The 22,383-nt window shown below is 42.2% G+C and overlaps 1 protein-coding gene across 7 annotated transcripts in view; it reads left to right on the top strand.

Annotated features, from left to right (window-relative positions):
• The window catches only part of ADARB1 (adenosine deaminase RNA specific B1), a 76,611-nt gene that overhangs the window by 34,249 nt on the left and 19,979 nt on the right, over window positions 1-22,383 (top strand). For 6 of the 7 annotated variants that reach the window (XM_064160366.1, XM_064160359.1, XM_064160378.1 and 3 more), the window contains exons 3-8: window positions 73-147; window positions 6,968-7,899; window positions 16,561-16,675; window positions 19,669-19,837; window positions 21,220-21,368; window positions 21,981-22,149. In XM_064160366.1, coding sequence (XP_064016436.1) covers window positions 120-147; window positions 6,968-7,899; window positions 16,561-16,675; window positions 19,669-19,837; window positions 21,220-21,368; window positions 21,981-22,149 — 1,562 coding nt within the window. In that variant the 5' untranslated portion in view covers window positions 73-119. Of the gene's footprint in view, window positions 1-72; window positions 148-4,762; window positions 4,839-6,967; window positions 7,900-16,560; window positions 16,676-19,668; window positions 19,838-21,219; window positions 21,369-21,980; window positions 22,150-22,383 lie in introns of those variants that run through there. The other variant, XM_064160353.1, reaches the window with a different exon arrangement.

Genomic DNA, 22,383 nt, shown 5'->3' with positions numbered 1-22,383 from the left:
GGGGTTGGATTTAATGCTTTACTTTCTTTGTTGGTACCCTAAAGTGTAACTATTTCATGTTCTGTATTGCAGACAGAAGCAGTCTCCGCCAGCCAAGAAACCAGCAAAAAAATTTCACAATGGATGTAGATGATGAAGAAAACATGAGTAAGATGTGTTTATTTACACACTAGTAAACTATGTAATGGTTTCTGAAGGTGACTTTTTCCTCACAAGCACAGGGAAGACTGTGAAGAAACTTAAGAAGCATAAAAATATTTTTGGGTGTGTTCTAAAATGTGATATAAAAGAGTGGATTGGAGTTTTTTCATTAAAAGGGTTTTAAACACACTTTTATATGCTGGTATAGTTCTGCCTTGTGTCTCATTTTTCTTCCAGCAACAGATTAATCAAACAAAATATTTTCCTGTTTTGAGGTGTCAGTGAAGAAGAGAATGAGAATACCTTCATTGGTGATGACAAGGCCTAGGGACAGTCAGAAGTGCAAGGGGCGAGGGAAAGAACATGGAGTGGGAGAATATAAACTAAATGAGGGAAACTAGAGATGGAGGAAGGAAAAGCAAAAGGAGACCCTAGAAGAGTTCCTTGCATGTCTTGTATAGCTAATTATTCGCATTAGATGCTGATTGTTCCAACCCTGAGCAACTGAATTAAAGTGTCTCTAAGCACAAAACTAGTAAAATGCAATGATCATCTTGGTGCACTGGTGAAGTGCTGTGAGGTTGCTGATTGTGTTAAGATTAAGATCTGATAACCTGTGGAGAAAACTGTCCTCACTAAAACATCATAAAAATACATTTACTGTTTGTTGACCCTTCAACTATCTTTTGTGAGTGGGAGAGTTTTTCCGTAGCTGCTATGCTGATGTGCTGTTCCTGACTGTAAATAATTGTGTATGATGTCATAACAAATGTGCTTATTTTCCCCCTAAGTGGCAATGGCTCAGTGGCACATCTCTAGCAAAGCTGACAAAGCCCAGGAGTGTAGGAGGCTTTGAAACAGCAGAGTTGTAACTCAGAGTTGCAGAACATTTCAATCAGAAGACAAAGAAGTTAGATCATTGTGTTTAAAAAAAAAAACAACCACTGAACACCCCTGCCTCAACTCTTAAAATTGTCTGGACTAGAATGTATCTTTTATTCTTCAACTGCAATAGTGAACTCAACAGGAATACTTGGCTAATACTTTCTTTTCCTTAGTATAAAAGAATTTTTTTCCAATAGATGCTTTAGCTGTTTCTAAAAGTAGCTTCTAAGGGGGAGTTTCAGTAAAATAAGAGCTATAGTTGGATAATTGACATAAGACTATTTTTGGGGTAAAACATCCCCTTATCTCAATAAGGAGTATATCTGAGCATGAACAAGAGGTGTCTTCCTGAGCCGGAGAAAATATCATCTCTTTACACGAGCCTTCTGTAAGTGTCTTTAAGCAAAATACTCAATTTTTATCTGCTTCTGAGATTTTTGTGTGTTAATGTATCAGTATAGGAAACCATGCACTGAACCTTTTGTTTTGTCAGGAGGCTAGTTCCATGGAGTTGTTACAAGTTTGAGGAATGCTGTGTATAGCTGCAGTTGTCTCTCAGAAGTATGTTTTCAGATGTCATTTGTGTCATGTTTTCAAAAGGAAACTACAGATAATAATGTCTACTTGGATGAACCTACAATAAGACCTTCCTGTGCCTGTATGTCCACACAAATTGAAATGTTAAATCATAAATCTGGAAGGGAGAAATCACAGTTCAAATTCTTAAGCTGTTCACCTTGATTTGTGCAAGGATTTTAAGAAGAAAATCTTCCCTTTCTGTATTTTTGTATCTCTTCAGATTGTAAGGTACAATTGTGTAAGTTGCTACTAAATGTTTTATTATTTTATGTAACTGCCTTTTGGGGAAGTATCTTACAGGAAAGGAAGGTGGACTTAGGCAGTATTTGTAGCTTGCAGTTGCATTAGAATGGCTTTGCAGAAGCCAGAATTAAAATTGTGTTGGTTTGGATAGAATGTGAAATGCTGGTGAGGTTACGAGAATGTCTCTGAGAAAATACAGTATCTCAGATTTCAGAGTATAAGGTCTTCCTTCTTTATGCATTGAACATAGAGCAAATTTTATGAGATTTGGGGAAAGATTTTATTTTTTCAGAATGTTTTATTTGGGGTTTTGGATGGAGGGTATGTCTGCAGAACTCTGAATGCCCCAGGAGGCAGTGCTGGAAGCCCATCGGCATTTTATCCCAGCACCAAGTCACAGAGCTTTGCAGAAGCAGCAACACAATAGGAATAAATAATTTGCTAAATGCTTATCCTTATCAACTGTGTAATGGGCAAGGAGAAGTGGGGCATTTTACAAAACACTTGGGATTCAAGCATGTGCCTGTCCTGACCTTTGTCTTGCATCATTTTTGCCCTTTCCGTAAGAAGATGCTCAGCAGAGATCTTTTTTTTCCTGCCTCCCTCCTTTTTTCTTTTTTTTTTTGAAAAGATGACTTACTCAGAAATTCCCCAGGCCAGTGAATGAGAGCAGCAGTGTAAAGGGTAGCTAGAAACATCTTTCGATTCAGCTAAGAGTCATCTCAATGTAATTAAGTGTGCTCCAGATCAGAGAGAGCAGGGAGAGTGTCGTGTATCAGTAAGCAAATGATCGAAGTTTCCCAGTGGATAAAGTATCTTCAATTACAGACAGTTTTTCATTACAGGGAATAAACCCAAAAATAAACCAATACACATGGAGAGAATATTTTTATTTACTAGAATGAATTTTCCTACACCTCTTTCCTTCTTTGAGTACTCTTTGTAAGCCCCTCAAAAGAGATTTCAGAGGCAGGACTTTTCTCCTGCTGCAACTGTCGGTATGTGATATTGTCAGCTGTGATTTTTACCAAAGCAGCTTCTACAGATGTCAATGAAATCTCTAGTCATGGCTACCAACTATTTTTAGTGGCTAGAAAATAAGCTAGTGTTGCAAAAAATGTCTTATTCTTAAGTTGTGGGTAGTATCAACATTCAAGAAAACAGGATCCCATTATCAAGTGTTTATCTCTGTACTGCATCCAGTTCTGGCTGCCCCCATCATAAGGACATGGAGCTGTTGGAGTGAGAGTGAGTCCAGAGGAGGGCCATGAAGATGATCCAAGGGCTGGGACAATCCTGCTATGAAGATAGGCTGAGGGAGCTGGAGCTCAGCCTGGAGAAGAGAAGACTCTGGGTGGGACCTTATAGCTGCCTTCCTACAGACAGGCCAGAGAGGGACTGTCTAACAATAGGACACAAGGGAATAGTTTTAAGCTGAGGATGAGTAGGTTCAGACTGGATCTAGGGAAGAAGTTCTTCAGTACGAGGGTAGTGGGACCCTGAAATAGGCTGTCCAGGGAGGTTGTGAGTGCCTGCTCTGTGGGGGTGTTCAAGGCCAGGATGGATGAGGCCTTGAGCAGCCGAGTCTAGTTGTGAGGTGACCCTGCCCAGGGTGGGGAGGTTGGAGTAGATGATCTCTAATGTTGCTTCCAATCTATGATATTAAAGCTACTTTAAAGAGTTGAATACACAGCAGCTGTGATGGAGCACCCTGAGCTGGAAAGACAGGGATGAGGAGCAGTATGAAGCCTGAATAATCTTAAGAGGAAATGGTCAGTGACCTACTACATCACTTAGATGCATACAAATTTGTGGGGCTAGATGAGATTCCCTGCAAGGGTAGTGACAGAGCTGGCAGAAGTGCTCACCAAGCCACCTTCCATCATTTATCAGCAGTCCAAGGTGTGACGCCCATCTACAAGAGGGGCCGGAAGAAGGATCTGGGGAACTGCAGGCTTCTCAGATTATCTTGAGTGTGCTCACAGGCTGTGGATGTTGTTTACCTGGGCTTCAGTAAAGGTTTTGACACTCCCACAGCATGGAGCATTTAATATCCTCAAATTATAAAGAAAGTATAAAGCATTAAAAGATATGGATACATTGAGACTAGCAGATGGAGGTTCACAGCAAGCAATGGGAGGTGTTTTCATGCAATGTGATCAAATTGTGAAGTGTGCTGTCCAGGACATTGTGGATACCAAAAGTTTATAGGGTCTTGCAAAGCAGTTAGAAAAATTTGTGGTGGGAAAAGCCAAACTCATGTCTCCCTGCCAGGCTCTCTGGGATGGTCCAGAGTTGTGGCTCTATGCAGGCTGAGAAGCTGCCCTGGGGAAGGGTCCATGTATCCTTGCTGTCTTTTAATACCCTCTCTTGGCATCTGCTGGTTGCCCAGTCACAGGTTGAGACCAGGGCAAGACAAAAATGAGCAAGGAAGGCTGCTCTTCTTTAAGCAGGTGAGATGCCTGGAAAAGGGAGAGCAGTTTCTGAACAGTAGGAAGAGGCTGTGTTGGGGGAGTTACTGCATATCCAGATAGGACAAAATTGAGATAACTTCTCTAACTGTTCACAGGTGGTGATAGTTAATCTTACTTTTGGACTAATCTGTCAGCTCTTCTGTAGCCCTAACGTAATTAGAGAACCTCACCACTGCTGTGCAGGACAGGCTAAAGAAGAGGACCAAACACATCTCTTCACTCTCCGGCTGAGAAGCTGTTACTATTTTTTGCAATCCATTGGCTATGGATTGAAGCAAACCTGGGTCCTCCTGGTTCAGAAGCAAAATCTTTGTCTTTTCATCACATTCAGGGCTTGGATTTGGATCACCTCCATGATGTAGACACTTGCTTACTTCCATGGTCTCTGGGCTGTTTGGCTCCCTGCTTGCTTTCTCTCCTATTTTTTTTCCACTATGCAGATCCTTCAAAGCTAACAAAGCCCAGTAGCACTCAGGCAAGGAGTAATTTTCTTTCCTTCTTTCTTTTTGAGATAAGGTAAGCATGCAAGTTTCTTGCTTCCTACAAGCCTACCCACCCACTCTGTCAGGAGTGCTTCCCCTTCCTATGGCATGAGATAGCTGTGCTGACATGCAAGTCTCTTTTTTCTTGAACATGTTCAGCCAGAGTCTATTCAACTTGTGTTTTCCTTCTGTGGTTTCACAAATACTATGTATGTTGTAGCCTTCATATTAAAAAAAAAAAAGTTAAAAATGGAGCCTGTAATTATCATCAACTAAATGATTTCTGTTTAGCTTGGGAACTGTACTGATTGATCACAAATACCTGATGCTGCTAGTAAGAGCAAAGTTCCAGAAATGGTGTTTTAGATGAGATGTAATTTTTTGAGATAACAGCCTCAGGTAAGAAATTCAGTGCAGGGAATGATTTAAAAATTCACTCCTTTATCTTTAGATTCCTTCACCTTACATGTGTGTGTGTGTATACAGAGAGATAGATTGATAGAGATGTAGATACAGATAGATGTTTAATGAATACATGTGTGTGAACATTGTGGGTTGACAGCTGTGGCCCTATAGAACACATTCTACAAGCAGTCTGATTTGTGGCTGAATGTTACAAGAGATACTTTATTAAATTTAGCAGATTTCTAGCAATAAAATACTTAGAATACTCAATGTTTCGTTCTTGGCCAAATTTAATTGACTGGAATTTAATGTTCAGTGCTGTACAAAACTTTGCTGTGCTACTGTGTCTTAACAAAACATGTTCCTGCTTCGGCTTTTTCTCTTGATCTTGTTTTTCTTCTTCTTTTTTTCTCTTTGAGCACCGAAAGGAGTAACCTATCGAGCTTTTGCTGGAGGATGTTATAAATGAAAATTTAGTAACCATTCCATCAGCTTTGTAACCTGGGAAAAGTGATGTGTGCATGGTAGGGGGTTCTTAGGGAAGATGTGAAGTGTGACTGAACTTTGTCACTGTGAAAGAGCTTCCACCATGATTTATTCCCATTTGAATTAATACTTTTCACCTAATACCAGCGTAGATGTAATGTAGACATTTTCAAGTTTCAAAACAGAATCTACTAATTTTACTTTTTCATTCACAAATGCAAATATAGAGCACCAATAGTAAATTTCATTAGCTTCTTTGTCAGAGTAAAAATGAGATCTTTGCAGTTATAGCAAATATAATTCTTTAAGTATACCTTTGACATATCAGCACTCCAACTTTCCACTTCAGAAAATAATTTACTACAGTACCTTTTTTCTCCCCATTAAATATCATTGTGATTGCTCAGCTTCTGTCAAACTTCATGATTTTCCATAGTTTGAGAAGATCTGTATCATGATTTGGGGATTTTTAACTCTGACAGCAGTTTTCTTAACCTTGCAAGAAATTACAGAATAGTTCATAAATGACAAATACAGGATTGCCTAATAGAAGGCTGTGTGTAAATACATAAAATAGTCTTGTAGTGGTGTTGGCACAGTGGGCGTCTGTAGCAAATTGGGGTGAGGTGAAGAGAGAGTCTAGAAAAAGAACTGACTACAGAGAATATGGAATAGCTAAGGAGGAAGGCAGCCATTGAACAACTCTTCAGTCCAGGTGTCTACCAAAGAACTGACTCATTTTTCATGGCTCTGGTTTTGTTTATGTCATTACTCAATTTGGACAACTGAAATCACTGAAGGGGGAAAAAGTAACATGAATAAAATAAGAATAAAGAAGAACTAAATATCTACCTCATAGGACTGGTCTTGAGCATCCATTTTTATGTTATTAATGGTAATAGTTTTTTTAGTAGGTGTATACTGCTATAACTTATGCTTCTGATTTAAAGCATTTTCCAGGCCGAATGTAACTTAGGAGTAAAAGTTTGTTCCAGTGTGATTTAAGTGAAAAACAAACCAAAAAGGCTGCGGTGTTTTATTGCTGTATGGTTTTGGCACCTGCACAGTTTGAAAGTCATTCTTCGATGTGTTAGTTCTTGAATTATGGAGAGGCTGTATTGCATTATTGTCTCTGATCATGTTGCAAAGCATTTAAGCTGTGAGCACACATCACTTAACCAGTTACAAAGAGAGATAAAGGAATCTATAAATTTTGCATTTACAAGATCCTGCAACGAAGGCATTGTAAGTTACTCTTTCTGGGCACCGCAGGTTCCAGCAGCACTGATGTTAAAGAAAACCGCAACATGGACAACGTTCCCCCCAAGGACGGCGGTGGGCAAGGTGCCGGGGAGGGAACACAGCTCTCCAATGGTGGTGGCAGCAGCAGCAGAAAGCGTCCTTTGGAGGAGGGCAACAATGGCCACTCCAAATTTCGCCCAAAGAAGAGGAAGAAAATGCCTGGCCCCGTTCTGCCAAAGAACGCCCTGATGCAACTCAATGAGATTAAACCTGGTTTACAGTACAAACTCCTCTCCCAGACAGGGCCGGTCCATGCCCCTATGTTTGTGATGGCAGTCGAAGTCAATGGGCAGGTATTTGAAGGGTCTGGCCCAACAAAAAAGAAAGCCAAGCTTCATGCTGCTGAGAAGGCTCTGCGGTCTTTTGTCCAGTTTCCAAACGCCTCAGAAGCCCACCTGGCCATGGGGAGGACTCTGTCAGTCAATACGGATTTCACCTCTGACCAAGCAGACTTCCCTGACACCCTTTTCAATGGGTTTGAGACACCAGTCCCTTCTGATGCTTCCTTTTACCTAGGGTCCAATGGGGATGGGTCCTATAGCTCTAGTGGGGACTACAGTTTGCCGTCATCGGCTGTAGCCAGCAGTCTTTCACAGTCACCTCTCCCCATGCCATCACCCTACCCCTCTGCCAGTGGGAAGAACCCTGTCATGATCCTCAACGAGCTGCGGCCGGGCCTGAAGTACGAGTTTCTCTCGGAGAGTGGGGAGAGCCATGCCAAAAACTTTGTCATGGCTGTGGCAGTGGACGGTCAGACTTTTGAAGGCTCAGGAAGGAATAAAAAGCTGGCAAAAGCTCGGGCTGCTCAGTCGGCCCTGGCATCCTTGTTTAACATGCAGCTGGACCAGACCCCATCTCGACAGCCCATTCCCAGCGAGGGGCTCCAGTTACACTTGCCACAGGTGAGAAGCCCTTTGGGTTTTGTTGATGTCTTTGGGTAATGACCAAGAGTAGCCAAGCTATGCATATTGAATCAGCTTGAACAGCATTTCTACTGTTTATTCTGCTTCTATAGATGTGGGCATGCATGTATGTATATGTGTTTTAAGTGACTTATCCATTTATGGCTTCTGACAATTGTATGAACTCTTTGTATTCTATTGGACAGAGGAGCCTTTGTTGCTGATGCTTTCAGCCTTGATCATGTCACATCAAAGAGCACTAAGCCCAGTGTTGTGCCAGCTTGGATTATGGTTTGTGCTGAGGAGAGGTTGAATCTTGTCTTGTGAAATGGAGTTCAAGTCAAAATCGACGCTTTAAGTAAAGCTATTTGATACACCAGGTTATAGCAGAGTAAAAAGTGTTCTCTTTTTGCAAACTGAAGTTGTTGGCAGTAATGAAGCTGTGTAGTGGAAGTCGAGGACAAAGTATGTGAGGCTGATGCAGTTGCCGTGTATTTGCAGAGTCTCAATAAATGACACACTTGCAGTGCATGTGTCCAAGACATATGGTCAAATAACTGTCGCGTAAAGGGTTGTGCTCTGATCAGATTAGTTAATAGGTAAGTTACATAGGCAACTGAATCTGAGTAAGAAATAGTTAAATAATTAATGAACTAGGGAAAGTATCTCCATCCCTGGAGATGCCCGACAAACATGTAGATACAGCATTTTGGGTCAACAGTTCTGTGATTCAGTGAGGTTGGAAAAGAATTCCGAGATCACAAAGTCCAATCTATCACCCAACACCATCTAAATGCTGTGGTTTAGTGATTGTGGTTGTGGTTGTGTTGGGCTGGCAGCTGGACTTGATGATTTTAGAGGTCTTCTCCAAGCTGAATGTTTCTATGATTCTATACCAGATATAGACTAGAAATTTGAAGTAGCTAGAATGAGGTAATTAAAAATAAAAGAAAGAAGAAAATTTCTCCCTTACTCCCTTGTGTATGTTTCTCTCCAGTCAAAGTGTAGTAAATATTGTTTGATTCCTCTCTTGCTGCTATGTCTTTTGGATCTTTTTAATGATATTGTATGCCTGTCTAAATTCAAATGCTTGCCCGTGACTGTTTTGCTGCTTCCTATCTCTGTATTACTAGAATTTCTGTGGCTTTATCTCAAAATCATTAGCTTAGATTTCATTGCAGTTTTAATATACTGGTCTGAACTGATACTGAAAGACCACTGAAGAATAGGTGGGTAGGTTGGTAAGTTGGTGATGTGATTGGTTTAAGGACGTTGTTTTCCCAAAGGACATGGGCAATATAGGTGGCTCAGAAATTTCTGTGTGCTTTGTTTTTTAATGTTCCACACTGTATTGCATTACTGATGACTATTTCCTTCATTTTCAAATCTAGGCTCATGCTGTTTCAGGTAGCTAGATTTCTTTAGTAGATTCAGTAATACAGACTGCATTCTCTGCTGTGCTTTTAGACACACATTTGGCCCCGAACACCAAAAATATTTCACTGCCAGTACTTTGTGTGTTGTTAGTTCTTGAATTAGGAAAATGGTGAAAATTGGAACTGGATTGAAGAATTAGGAAAGAGCGAAATGTGTGACGTGAAAGAGATGTCATTCTAAGAGGATGTTATCATCCCCCCCACCCTTTGGAAATCACCCAGACTAGACGCAACCAGCTCTGGAAATTGAATGAAGCTTTGTATTTACAGTTTAGCACAATATTTGTGCAGGTATTTACAATATATACAGTTATATACAGAAATATACAAGGTAAAAGGTAACACAGAAACACAACTGCCCTCCCAGAAACCTGAGTCCCCAGGAAGGGCTCCCAACGGCTCTTCCACCTTCTCCTACCCCTCTCTACCTTATCCCAGATGTTGCCTTGTGCCCAAGGAAAAATGGAGGATCAGCCAGGGGCGTTAGGAAGAAGGTGGATAAATCAGAGAAACAGCAGGTTAGGTTAGAGAGAAATGCAGCTCATGGTCCAGACAGTTCCTTATCTGTATTTACCCTCTTGTTCTTATACATCTCAGCAAGCCTATGAGTGAAGCAGACATCACCATTGTTTCCCTTTCACAGCTTCTAATCTAGTTCTTCTCACCAAAACATTCTAGCTAGCTTCAAACTAGCACAGAGGGTGAAGTGGTTTCTCTACCCAGCAGCCTGGTGAATGACAGCTTACACAGCCTCTTTAAGGGACTCAACAGAGCACTTGGCAGTGCTGGTAGAAATGGTTTTCATCTGATGGTAGGAACCTGCTGGTGAAGGGGTCCTCTTTAGACCACTGATGGCCTCTGTTAGGAAAACCTCCATTTAAGTTTTAGGATGATACTTCCCAGATTTCCTCACACTGTTTACTTTAAAAGATAGCTGACAGCCAAAATGCAAAGAGGTGGAAATGAGAGAATCAGAATTGCAAATACTGGAGCTTAAATACAGAGATATTTAGTTTACTGAAAGCTGAGCTATTGTGAGACAAAGCAACTTTTGCTACACAAATAGGCACCGTAGCTGCAGCTGAAATTAATTTTCAAAAATCCACTGGAGGGATTTTTTTGTACTCATTCACCTAATTGTGTTGCAAATCCAATTTATCTTGTGTATCATTGTGGACAGACATTGAAACAAAATGTTGAGCTGGTGTAGTGGAAGGTGTCCTTGCCCATGGCGGGGGGGGAACTGGAATTTTTGAGGCCCCTTGCAACCTAAACCATTCTATGACTCTATGAAGACGTGGAGTGAGGATGAGTACTGCCATGGCTGCTTTTACTGGGAGTGCTGTGTCAGTCCTGGTTAAGTCTGGAGCAGGGGGAAACTAGAAAAGAAGTGTTCAGATATAAGAATGATAGACAAATTAATAATGTAAATGATCTGACTTCTGGGACAGCTGCTTCTGCAGAGGTACTGAAAAGCTGTAGGCAGTTTCTTGCAGTAGACAGGAGAATGATAATGTAACATTCAGATCTAGCAAAACCATAATACTGAATATATTTATGGGAATTAATTATACATTGGAATAATTGCTGTGGTATTGGAGGAAATGTAAAAGATGTATCTGCTTATGGAGTAGGAGACTCTACTGCCAGACAGGAATTTCTTTAGGTACAGGAAATTTTTGAGAACTAGGAAATAGTTACCCTGTTTAATTAGTGTGGATTTACATCTTCCTTCTCTGAAAGGTGTGTGCTTGCCACCAGCAGAGGAGAGGTACTGGTCCTGGTTGACCTTGGTTTTACCATGAGCACTGCCATTGCTTGTCAGCTTGTGGAAGTTCACATAAGCTCTGAACTGTAGAGGTGATAAGAAATAAAGCTGAGGGAGAACATTTGTGTGTGACAATGATCACTGGAGATCCAAGGAGAGCACAAATATTGGGAGGCCCTGGGTCAGTTGCACAGTGAGATCTGGGTGCTGTTAGCCTGTGCTGGGGAACTTCCCCAGCTCCTACTGCCTTTGTTTCCACCACACAGGTGATTGGCAGCATTCATCTGGGGTGATCTCAGGGGGCTGCCAAGGTCTTCTTCAGATCCAGACAAACTTTAACTTCTTCAGCTTCAGAATATTTTAAAACATGGATGGTCAGGAGGGTTCTGCCACAACATTGCTGCAAGACAGATACTAACAAAAATCTGTCTGTAGCGATGAATTGGATTCCCTGTAACTTCATCGGAGAGAGGAACAATGCACCCAGAATAGCTTTGAGCTCACATGCCTCAGTGAGCAAACTCTCAGCTATTTTAGGGCTTTCTTTTTTAGAATTTCCCAACTTTGAATAATGATTTAATGCAGGAGCGAGATAGAGAAGCTGTGTGTCAGATGTTAGGGCAGTCACTGGGAAGGCGAGACATGAGCTCAATTTCTTTTCCAATTAATATTTATTTGTATGAAAGGGAGTAAAATCAGAAGAATTTACCTGAAAGGAGGCTGTAGCCAGGTGGGGGTTGGTCTCTTCTCTCAAGCAACCAGCAACAGAACAAGGGGACACAGTCTCAAGTTGTGCCCGGGGAAGTATAGGCTGGATGTTAGGAGGAAGTTCTTGCCAGAGAGAGTGATTGGCATTGGAATGGGCTGCTCAGGGAGGTGGTGGAGGCACCGTCCCTGGAAGTGTTCAAGAAAAGACTGGATGGGGCCCTTAGTGCCATGGTCTAGTTGACTGGACAGGGCTGAGTGCTAGGTTGGACTGGATGATGTTGGAGGTCTCTTCCAACCTGGTTGATTCTATGATTCTGTGAAGAAGTGGAAGAACCCTACTCAGGCCAATCAGTGCCCTGGGCCTGTTGGAAAAACAGCTTCAAGTCCTTGTTTTTTTATATGGGTCATCAAGTACATCAATTTTAGGCCAGTAAGCCTTGCACCTGGCATTGCAGTGGTCTGATCATAGCCTGCCTTATTCCCACCTCTTCAATGCTCTTAGTGACTCTTAACTATGTTAATGCAATAGACCACCTTGGAGAAAAAAATAATTATTCTAATCTATCAAGCAAGTGTTCCAAAAACAGACCAAAATCTTAGTAACTAAATCTGTAGCCATTTTCAAGTGTTTATTTCTCACCACCCACCTGTTGTCATGCAATTTGATATTTAATAGAATCAAAAAAATCATTAATTTATCAGCCTATTTTCTGGCAGTGATTTCTGCCTCCCTCTCCCCCTTTACAGTTTCTCGCATATTGTTTGCATCTGTAGCGGTCATTTGTCTCGCTTGAGCTCTGCTTAGTCCCTCTTATCAGCTCTCCCCAGTGTCTGGTTTCATGTTCATTCAAGCGTTTTTAGGTTTCCTTGCCAGCAGCTTAGTTCCAGGCTGTTTGAGATGCAGCTCCATCTCATCCTTCCGTGCCAGCTTTCATCTTCCCAGAGGGACTCGCCATCTTCTCGCTTGTATACCAACACCACAGCTTGCTCTGCTTTGCTTATTATGTAAAAAAACCCCAGTGGTTTGTGAAAAAGCTAGTGTGTCCACCTTGTACACAAGCATCCTACCCAAATGCTGTTCAGACAGTCTTTTGTCAGCCGATAAGTTGGCCATGGGTTTCTTCCCAAAAACATCTGGCAGCTTCATTTCCTGCCTCTTGGTGAGAACCTCCCCAAACCAGCTGTGGATCCCCCAGGGAATGGCAATGGCATATCTCTGCAGATTAGCCTCTGTTTGACCAAGTAGATTGAGGATCAGTGTGGTGAATTATCCTTGTTCGATGATATTGGTGGGAGCATCCTTCTCTGTTCACCTTTGGCAGCATTTTGGTATTACTGTTTCTGTTCTGTGCTGAACTTGGTGCTTTGGTGGAGCTCAGTGTTGGAGAAGATCCCTCCAGTTAGGAGTTCATCAGTTCATCATGCTTACTTTGTTTTTGGAGACGGGGCAACCCATACTGTTTATTACCTGGATGGCAAGCCTCTCTGGCAGGCTTTGGAGCCTCTCTGGCAGGCTTTGGAGCCTCTCTGGCAGGCTTTGGAGCCTCTCTGCAGCATGTATTTTTTGGGGAGATCAGGAAAAGCTTGTTTCACTAACTTATTCCATCGTAATGTCATTTGGCATGATTTTACATTACCTGGTATCTTGTCAGCTGCCAGATCTGTTCTCCTGTCCAGCACATCATGATGTAAGCTCTAAGATATATATTACAGAAATGAGATCATAAGACTTAGAATTGTGGAGTGCTTTGGGTTGGAAGGGACCTTTGTCTAGTCCAACCCACTTGCAATGACCAGGAGCATTTTCAACTACATCAGGTTGCTCAGAACCCTGTCTAATTTGAATTTGAATGTTTCCAGGGATGGGGCTTCTACCACCTCTCTGGTAAACCTATGCCAGTGCTTCACCACTCTCATTGTAAAAAATGCCTTCCTTATGCCTAGTTTTGTTTAAAACATCACCCCTGTCTTTTTGCAACAGGGCCTTCTACAAAGATTGTCCCTATTTTTCTTAAATGTCCCCTTTAAGTACTGGAAGGTTACAATAAGGTCTCCACTGCGCAGATGAAAAACAGTATCCATAATTATGCAGTGGGACTATGGATAAAACACTGGAATGGAGGCTCTGCAGGGAGGTTAATAATTTACACCTTTGGTGTATTCATTTTTTGCTTCTAAACCCAAGGTGCTAATGAAACTCTTGCTCATTATTTTTGTGTGCGTGTATTATATTAAAGTTCAGCTTTCTGCACTAGGTAAGTACAGGCACAATTAAGTGCAGATTTTGTGCTGCGTGGTCATGGTGTTGTCAAAATACAGACTGTACAACAATTCTGGGTCCAAGAATAAAAAGACCTTGTTTGAAAAGCAGACATATTTGTAGCCTCAGCAAAACTGTGTTCTTGAAAAATGTCTCTGTTGATTTAAGTTTCTGAGTTGCAGTCCGTTCAGACATGTGAAGAAAAATGTTATTTGCAATGTTAGGAAACTTCTGACTCTGCAGGTTGTGCAGTTGCAAAACATGGACCAACACTTGGTGCAAATGTGACCTCAGTCACCACTGACTGCTGGCTGCTGTCTCCAGCCAGATTCTGGGAAGAAGAAGCTGTTGAGCTCCGAAATCATGACATGTGAGCTTTAATTATTGCTTCCTTGGCTGCTAAACCTTTTCCAGAAGGAAGTTAACTTTGAGGGCTCCTCCACATTATTTCCAGGCTGTCCATTCTCAGAATGTGGTGGGTGAGGAACTTTCCCCACCTCCACTATTGGAATTTGCCAGACTAGCTCAGATGGTTTGGAAGTAAGATGATATTTAGAGCAAAGCAAAATTTGCAAGCATATATACACAATATATTTACAAGTATTTACAATTATATACAAATTAGAAATACTACAGAAATCCAAACTCCCTCCTGGACAAATAAAGCTGCCCAGAGGGGCTCAAAGCTATCCTCTCTTTCTCTCTCTACTTTCCCAGAGAGACAAATAGAACAACCAGCAAAGCTTAGATTGTCTTCTGTTAACCAAGATTAGTAGAAAATATATTAGAATGGGGTGAAGAGGAAGTGAATAGCTCCAGCATCACAGACCAGAGTGGGACAAATTGTTGACATTTTGGCTCTTTATCCCTCTCAGCAAACCAGTGAATGGTACAGACTTCATCATGAGTTTCTTTTCACAACCAATGATCTAATTTCTCTCATTAAAATGTTCAAATTACCCTCAAACCAGCACCACAGGAGCAGTCTGAAGAAAGTGGTGGCAAATCAGACTGAGAATCTTCAAATCCTCTTTGTTTTTATTTCCTTTTGACTCTCGTAGTCTGGTTTTAGAACTCATTCAGGAGTTCATGCTGTTTGAAGTGGGTGCCCTGAAGCTGCTGCCTGTCAGTCCTGTTGATTAGCCTTGGGTCTTAGGGAGGGATGAATGTGATGATCTTCCATTACTTAACAGCCACAAATGTTCTTTGGGGCTTGATGTAGTTGCTTACTTTTGTGTTTGGCACCATTTTGGATGCTCTTGGGTGCCTGGAGACATCTGCATGGTGCTGGCAGATATGACACAGGACCTGTGTTCTTCCGGTGTGTTAACCTTTTGGCCAAGTGGTTACCCCAGAATATCTCAGATATTGCTGGATACCAACACATGGACAGCTGGATCAAGTTCTTTACACCTGGCACCTTGAGATAGGAGACTGAGCTCCCTCCCTGTCCGCTCCTCTTCTCTTGCTACAGGTGCTGGTAGAAGATGGATGGGGATGGTCTGCCCTGTTTCTCCTGCCAGCCTGCTGACTGCTCATTGTGGCATCTAGCTTGTATCTTGCCTTTCTTAGCCACTCCCTTGGGAACAACCAGCAGTACTAGCCATGATGTTGCATAGATTGCTGTGGTTTTCAGTTTCTTTTCATGTGAACATTTCATCTTGATTCATCTCTTCCAGCTGTTACAGTTCCAACTGCCTTATAAATGGCAGGTGAGATTAGCTGCAGTGTTGAACTGAACCACTGTTCAGCAAGAGCAGGGCTGGTATTCTGAAGGTTTGCTTAATATTAGACATTAACTCCATTTACAGCATGACTGACTTGGTTGCTAAGCCTGCTGGCAAGACACAACAAGGCTGTGACTGATCGTTCAGGTTTTCATGAAGGTAAAAGAGATGAATTCTGATTTTGACATAGTTTATTTTGGGTTATAAAGTGACATTTTCTTTTCCTAAATTTGTACATGTCTTGTATAAACAAGGGAAAAAAAATGCTTAACCAATGTTGAAAAGAGATTTGTTCTTGTAGATGTAATAGCTAGATCATGATTCTGATAATCATAAAAGGTTTGCACATTGATTTGAGGAGCCTGGGTTTTGTACTTCAATCTTTTTGTTAGGTTCAATGTTGAGGATATGAAATGATGCATTTTGAGGTTTGAGCATGAAAGTATAGACTTATCTGTCTATCCAGTTGTTTTCCTAAGCCTCACATGTTCATAGTGATCATGAGCATTGGTGCTTGCCTTAGGGCTGTCTGACCCTGTTTTTGTAGATGCTCTTAGGGCTGCAAATGCTCAGAATGACTGAGAATTGGACCAAACCACCTCCTTGACATACTGTTGATGCCTCAAAGTCCACTTTTAAAGTGAACAAAATATAGTTTGATTTGTGTCAAATAATGTAAAAGTGCAAAGCTCGATGATCTGATGCTGCTTTAATTTTTAAATGGTTTAATTGTCTAAGGCCCTTTTCTGTCTGATCCTGCAGGTTTTAGCTGATTCAGTTGCACGCTTGGTTGTAGACAAATTCAGTGACTTGACAGAGAATTTCACATCTCCACATGCACGAAGAAAAGTCCTTGCTGGAGTTGTCATGACAACAGGTAAAAAAAAGAAAAGTACCATTTTAATACAAGATACTAAGTATGAGCACTTGCTTTGCATTCGAGGAAACTTTATTTCAATCAACCAATACCGAAATGTAATTTTAGTGTTTAATCTTCAAGGTGCACTAAATATGTCAGTTAGATCTTGGCTAATAATCATTACAGGAAAATGAGACCTGCAAATACTTGGATTTCCAGAGAGTTCCTGTCTTCTGTCTGATCGAAACATCTGAGATAACTCATGGACTACCAAATACATCTACCTTTTAAAATTAACCATGCAACTTTTGGAAAGTAAATCTAAAATTAATCTCACCACATCAGTCACACAGATGGCATTCTTTGGGTTTGGCATATTATGTAAGAAGTCAAGCTTGCTTTCCAAGTTTCTAAGGTTTCGCACTTTGTTATTCTTGCTGTAGTTCATTCTTAGTGCTTTGTGTCTCAATCATTTTAGTAAAAATATCTGACGAAAGTAAGCAGCTTCTGTTCTGGCAGCTGCCACTTGTGTGCTTGTACAGACAGCAGCAAGGCCGTGGTTTTCTGGTTGCTGGCATGAGATCTCTGCTCTGCCAGGTCTCCCAAAACAGTGAAATTCTGCCCTAAGCTGATCTGTGACCACACTGCTTCTTTTCCTCATGCTAAAATTTGTCTTGATCTTCAATCCATTCAAACACATAACGGGATATCAGTTTTGGGGACGTTATGAGCTATTTCCACCTATCTGTATGAATCAGATGGGGATTATAGAATCATAGAATCATAGAATCAACCAGGTTGGAAGAGACCTCCAAGATCATCCAGTCCAACCTAGCACCCAGCCCTATCCAGTCAACTAGACCATGGCACTAAGTGCCTTATCCAGGCTTTTCTTGAAGACCTCCAGGGACGGTGCCTCCACCACCTCCCTGGGCAGCCCATTCCAATGGGAAATCACTCTCTCTGGCAAGAACTTCCTCCTAACATCCAGCCTGTACTTTCCCCGGCACAACTTGAGACTGTGTCCCCTTGTTCTGTTGCTGGTTGCCTGGGAGTGATAAATGTGCAGCTTCCCCTTGTTAATTTTAGCAGCACCAGCCCTTTCCTCCTGTGTGGATGTTTTTAGGAGCCTCCTCCACAGGACAAAGAGGTCTAGGATGCTGGTTAGGGCAGATGTTAACTGCGTGCTCTAGGGACAGGCATTGTGACAAGAAGGATGTGACAAGGGGATAATGTGGCCCAAAGTCTGTCACAAGACATTAGTAGTGGACTGACTGTCCAGCAGTCAAACACCCACCCAGCATTTTGCTTGCTGCTGTCTCAGCTAGAATTAAATCTGGCTAGGGACATTAAGGAGAACAAGAACAACTTCTTCGGGTATATTAGTGAGAAAAGGAGGATTAGGGAGAATGTGGGACCCTTCCAGAAGGGAAATGGAGAGCTGGTGACAAAATATATGGATAAGGCTAAGGTGTTCAATGACTTTTCTGCCTCAGTCTTCAACAGCAAGGTCTCCAAACACAATGTCCAAGTCCCAGAGAGCAAAAGTAAGGACTGGGAGGAGGAAGATCTGCCCACTATAATTGAAGATTATGTTTGTGAGCACCTAAGAAATCTGAATGTGCACAAGTCCATGGGGTGTGACGAGATTCACCCACAGGTCCTGAGGGACTCTGAGGAACATGCTGCTTTATTTAATGTATTTTGTGGTATCTAACAGCTTTTTAGTGTTACTGCAGTCCTGTGTCCACAATTCCCAGAACAGCAACATAACCAAAGAACAAGATTTAACTAATGTGTAAATACAGCTTGATTCACTGGAGGTAATAGTTTTACACAGAAATAAAAAACATCTTTGCATGGATACCTGTCTGGGGAACCTCTGGAATTATATGACTCTATGGTGCAGCATTGTGTTGTAGGGTGAGGTGATTTCCTGTTTCTCCTCCATGGTTTTCTCCAGCCCTGTGGGCATGAGGGGACAGCTGAGCTCAGGTTCATTTTTTAAGACCCTGTATTTTATTCAGAGCAAGAGCTCAAACACAGTCCATGTTTCAATCACCTCTTTATCCAATTACCAACTGTCTTGCCCTTATATGAGCATTGCCATTATGCAGCCAGGTGGTTAGAGGAGTATCCTCAGCACTAGGTTCTTGGAGTGCATTGAAAGTGTTTTTCCTGCTTTCCCATAGCACAACAACTGTTCTGGGGGAGGAAGACAGCAGAAGGCATTTAGCAGGGCTTGGCTGCTGTCTACCTCTGCTGATGAGGCCTTGAGAACTTCAGAAGAGTTAGTATGGCCTGGTGGGAATTTTTTTGATGAGTCTTTGCTAGAGGGATGTAACATTTTAACCTGTCTTTCTGAATTCTTCGTGCAGCTGACCTTTGGAGTTTTGGGAGTTTTTGTGATAAAGACAGTTTTCTATATATAAAAACCAAAAAGTATTTTAAATTCTATTGTATGGAGTGATTTAATACCAAAAACCACACTTCCAGAACCATTATACACATGTTAAGCTTTACAGTGATTTAAGCATTTAAACTGCTTAATTTTCTAGTTCTGTCTTTCCTGTTGTTGGCTTAATACTCTTCCATAACGTATTGCTGCTTTATGAAATCAGTGCCTTTCAGATTTTTAAAGCTGCTGTATCTGCATAGGTGGCTAGAAGGTACATGCTGGAAGTTAGCTGGCTGCCTGGGGGCTACAGATGAAAGCACTGTCTTTGAAGCTCAAGCTTTAATAACTCTTCCTAAAGCAGCAGTTTTTCCCTGAAGGTTTTCAATTTCAGACTTGTCTGAATTCTAGCATGAAGAACTGGCAATAACCATAGACCATGCTGGGACAAGCAAGGTGTGGCTGACTGAAGCTTTTGCTTTAAGTAATCCACAGAAAAAAGTTTACAAACAAAAAGGCAGCAAACAAAAAGGAGCCTTCTTTGGGTTCTGCAAAGCTACTTGCTAGGTTATTTGTGATGTTAATTGCGTCTGCTGCCTGAAATTGTGTTTTGCAGGTACAGATGTGAAAGATGCCCTGGTAATAAGTGTTTCTACGGGAACAAAATGCATCAATGGTGAATACATGAGTGACCGTGGGCTTGCGTTAAATGATTGCCATGCAGAAATTGTGTCTCGACGGTGCCTGCTTAAATTTCTGTATACGCAACTTGAGCTTTATCTAAGGTAAGCTACAGGGAAGGGGAAGGTGAGCTGATCACATGGGGCTGAAAAGGTGTGAAGAGGAAGGTGAGCTGATCACGGGGCTGAAAAGGTGTGAAGAGGAAGGTGAGCTGATCACATGGGGCTGAAAAGGTGTGAAGAGGAAGGTGAGCTGATCACATGGGGCTGAAAAGGTGTGAAGAGGAAGGTGAGCTGATCACATGGGGCTGAAAAGGTGTGAAGAGGAAGGTGAGCTGATCACATAGGGCTGAAAAGGTGTGAAGAGGAAGGTGAGCTGATCACATAGGGCTGAAAGGTTGAAGAGGAAGGTGAGCTGATCACATAGGGCTGAAAAGGTTGAAGAGGAAGGTGAGCTGATCACATGGGGCTGAAAAGGTGTGAAGAGGAAGGTGTACTGATCACATAGGGCTGAAAAGGTGTGAAGAGTAAGGTGAGCTGATCACAGGGCTGAAAAGGTGTGAAGAGGAAGGCGAGCTGATCACATAGGGCTGAAAAGGTGTGAAGAGGAAGGTGAGCTGATCACATAGGGCTGAAAAGGTGTCTGTATAACACAGCAGCCTTAATTATTTCAATACTTGCCCAGTCACAGTAGGGTTCTTACTTCAGAACTCAGACCCTTTGCCCTAAAGGTTGACTTTAGTAAAAGATGTATTCAAGTATGTGTCAGTCATGAGAGAGGAGGATAGAAAGGCTAATTTGGAATCATTTTGAAAACTGTAAGCATGTAAATCAACATAATTTCAAGTGGATTAAAGGGTGATGATGTTTCATTTGCTGCTAAGTGTCCAGAAGAGAGATGTTGAGGTGCTGGAATGTGTCCAGAGAAGGGTGACAAAGCTGGTGAGGGGCCCAGAACACAAACCCTATGAGGAGAGGCTGAGGGAGCTGGGGGTGTGCAGCCTGGAGAAGAGGAGGCTCAGGGGTGACCTCATTGCTGTCTACAACTACCTGAAGGGAGGATGTAGCCAGGTGGGGGGTGGCCTCCTCTCCCAGGCAACCAGCAACAGAACAAGGGGACACAGTCTCAAGTTGTGCCGGGGAAAGTATAGGCTGGATGTTAGGAGGAAGTTCTTGCCAGAGAGAGTGATTGGCATTGGAATGGGCTGCCCAGGGAGGTGGTGGAGGCACTGTCCCTGGAGGTGTTCAAGAAAAGACTGGATGAGGCACTTAGTGCCATGGTCTAGTTGACTGGCTAGGGCTGGGTGCTGGGTTGGACTGGAGGTCTCTTCCAACCTGGTTGATTCTATGATTCTATAGCTTTTAGATTTATGCCATAAAATTTCCAGACCTCCTGTGTTTGGTTTTTGTGCCTATTAAGAGTGCCCAACTTAGGTTTATTTACACATTAATGTCAGTTTTGACTCTGACTTTGTTTTCTGTTTCAGCAATAAAGAAGATCAGCAGAAATCCATTTTTACCAAATCGGAACGAGGCGGGTTTAAGCTGAAGGACAATGTGCAGTTCCATCTCTATATCAGCACTTCTCCTTGTGGCGATGCTAGGATTTTCTCACCACACGAGGCAGCACAAGAGGGTATGGCAGCAGATCCTGACTCAAGCAAGGGAGTTTAGAAGCATTCTTTGAGCATGTACAGGTGGCACAGTTAAAAATTAGGTGTCTTCTTTCCTTTTAGTGTAGATGTGTATTAGACAATGATCTCTTCACAGAAAATCTGACCTGTTCTTCCTCTGTGGTAGAAGTTAAGTATAAACTGATCCACCATGTGGTCTTGAAGAGGCTGAATGCTAGCCAAGATAAGCCAGTGAGTCAGCAAGTGTTTGTACAGAACTAACCAAAACGTTTCACTGCTTCCATCTTTTAATGGTGGTCGTCTGCCTGTCCCTTTCCTGATCTGCCCATTAACTTCATCCTAACGCTGCCACGCACAGAACAGAATTGAAGAGCTACCTGCTGTGTACTGCTCCTCTGTGGAAGGCTTGGGTTAATTGCAAGTGTGTTTCAGAAGACAGCATTTGTGAGAGATGTCTGATGCTGTAGCTAATTTGCAAGGAGCAATAGAAATTGCTGCGCAAGCCAGCGGTTACGCAGGCAAATGCCATTAATTGACTCTTCTTATTGTAATGTTGTCTGTAAGATGCTTGGAGAATGTTTCTCAGCTGATTCTAAGTGATTATTGTCATTTAGATCAAGGTGACAGGCATCCAAACCGCAAAGCAAGAGGACAGCTACGGACAAAAATAGAATCTGGGGAAGGGACCATCCCTGTGCGCTCCACTACCACTATCCAGACGTGGGACGGTGTCCTGCAAGGTGAAAGGCTACTTACCATGTCCTGCAGTGACAAGATAGCGAGGTGAGATAGCACAAGTGGTCGGTTTCTTTACTCTTGCTTCTTACTGCCAAAGGAGAAAGGAGGGTTGCAGTGAGCATGCAGGTTATTGATTGGCTTATTTCATTGCTTAGATGTAGCATGCGGGTGGCTGCAACTCCAGTGGCAAAGCTCTGATTCTTCACCTGCAATTGGTGTCAGACCTTCTGCTGGCTTCAGAGGCAAGGTGAAATCATTGTCTATCATTCCAAGTCATGA

This window comes from Pogoniulus pusillus, chromosome 2 (genome assembly GCF_015220805.1).
Source record: "Pogoniulus pusillus isolate bPogPus1 chromosome 2, bPogPus1.pri, whole genome shotgun sequence".
Taxonomy (NCBI): Eukaryota; Metazoa; Chordata; class Aves; order Piciformes; family Lybiidae; genus Pogoniulus; species Pogoniulus pusillus.
Note: the sequence above shows the minus strand (reverse complement) of the source record. Positions and strands in the feature narration are given on the sequence as shown.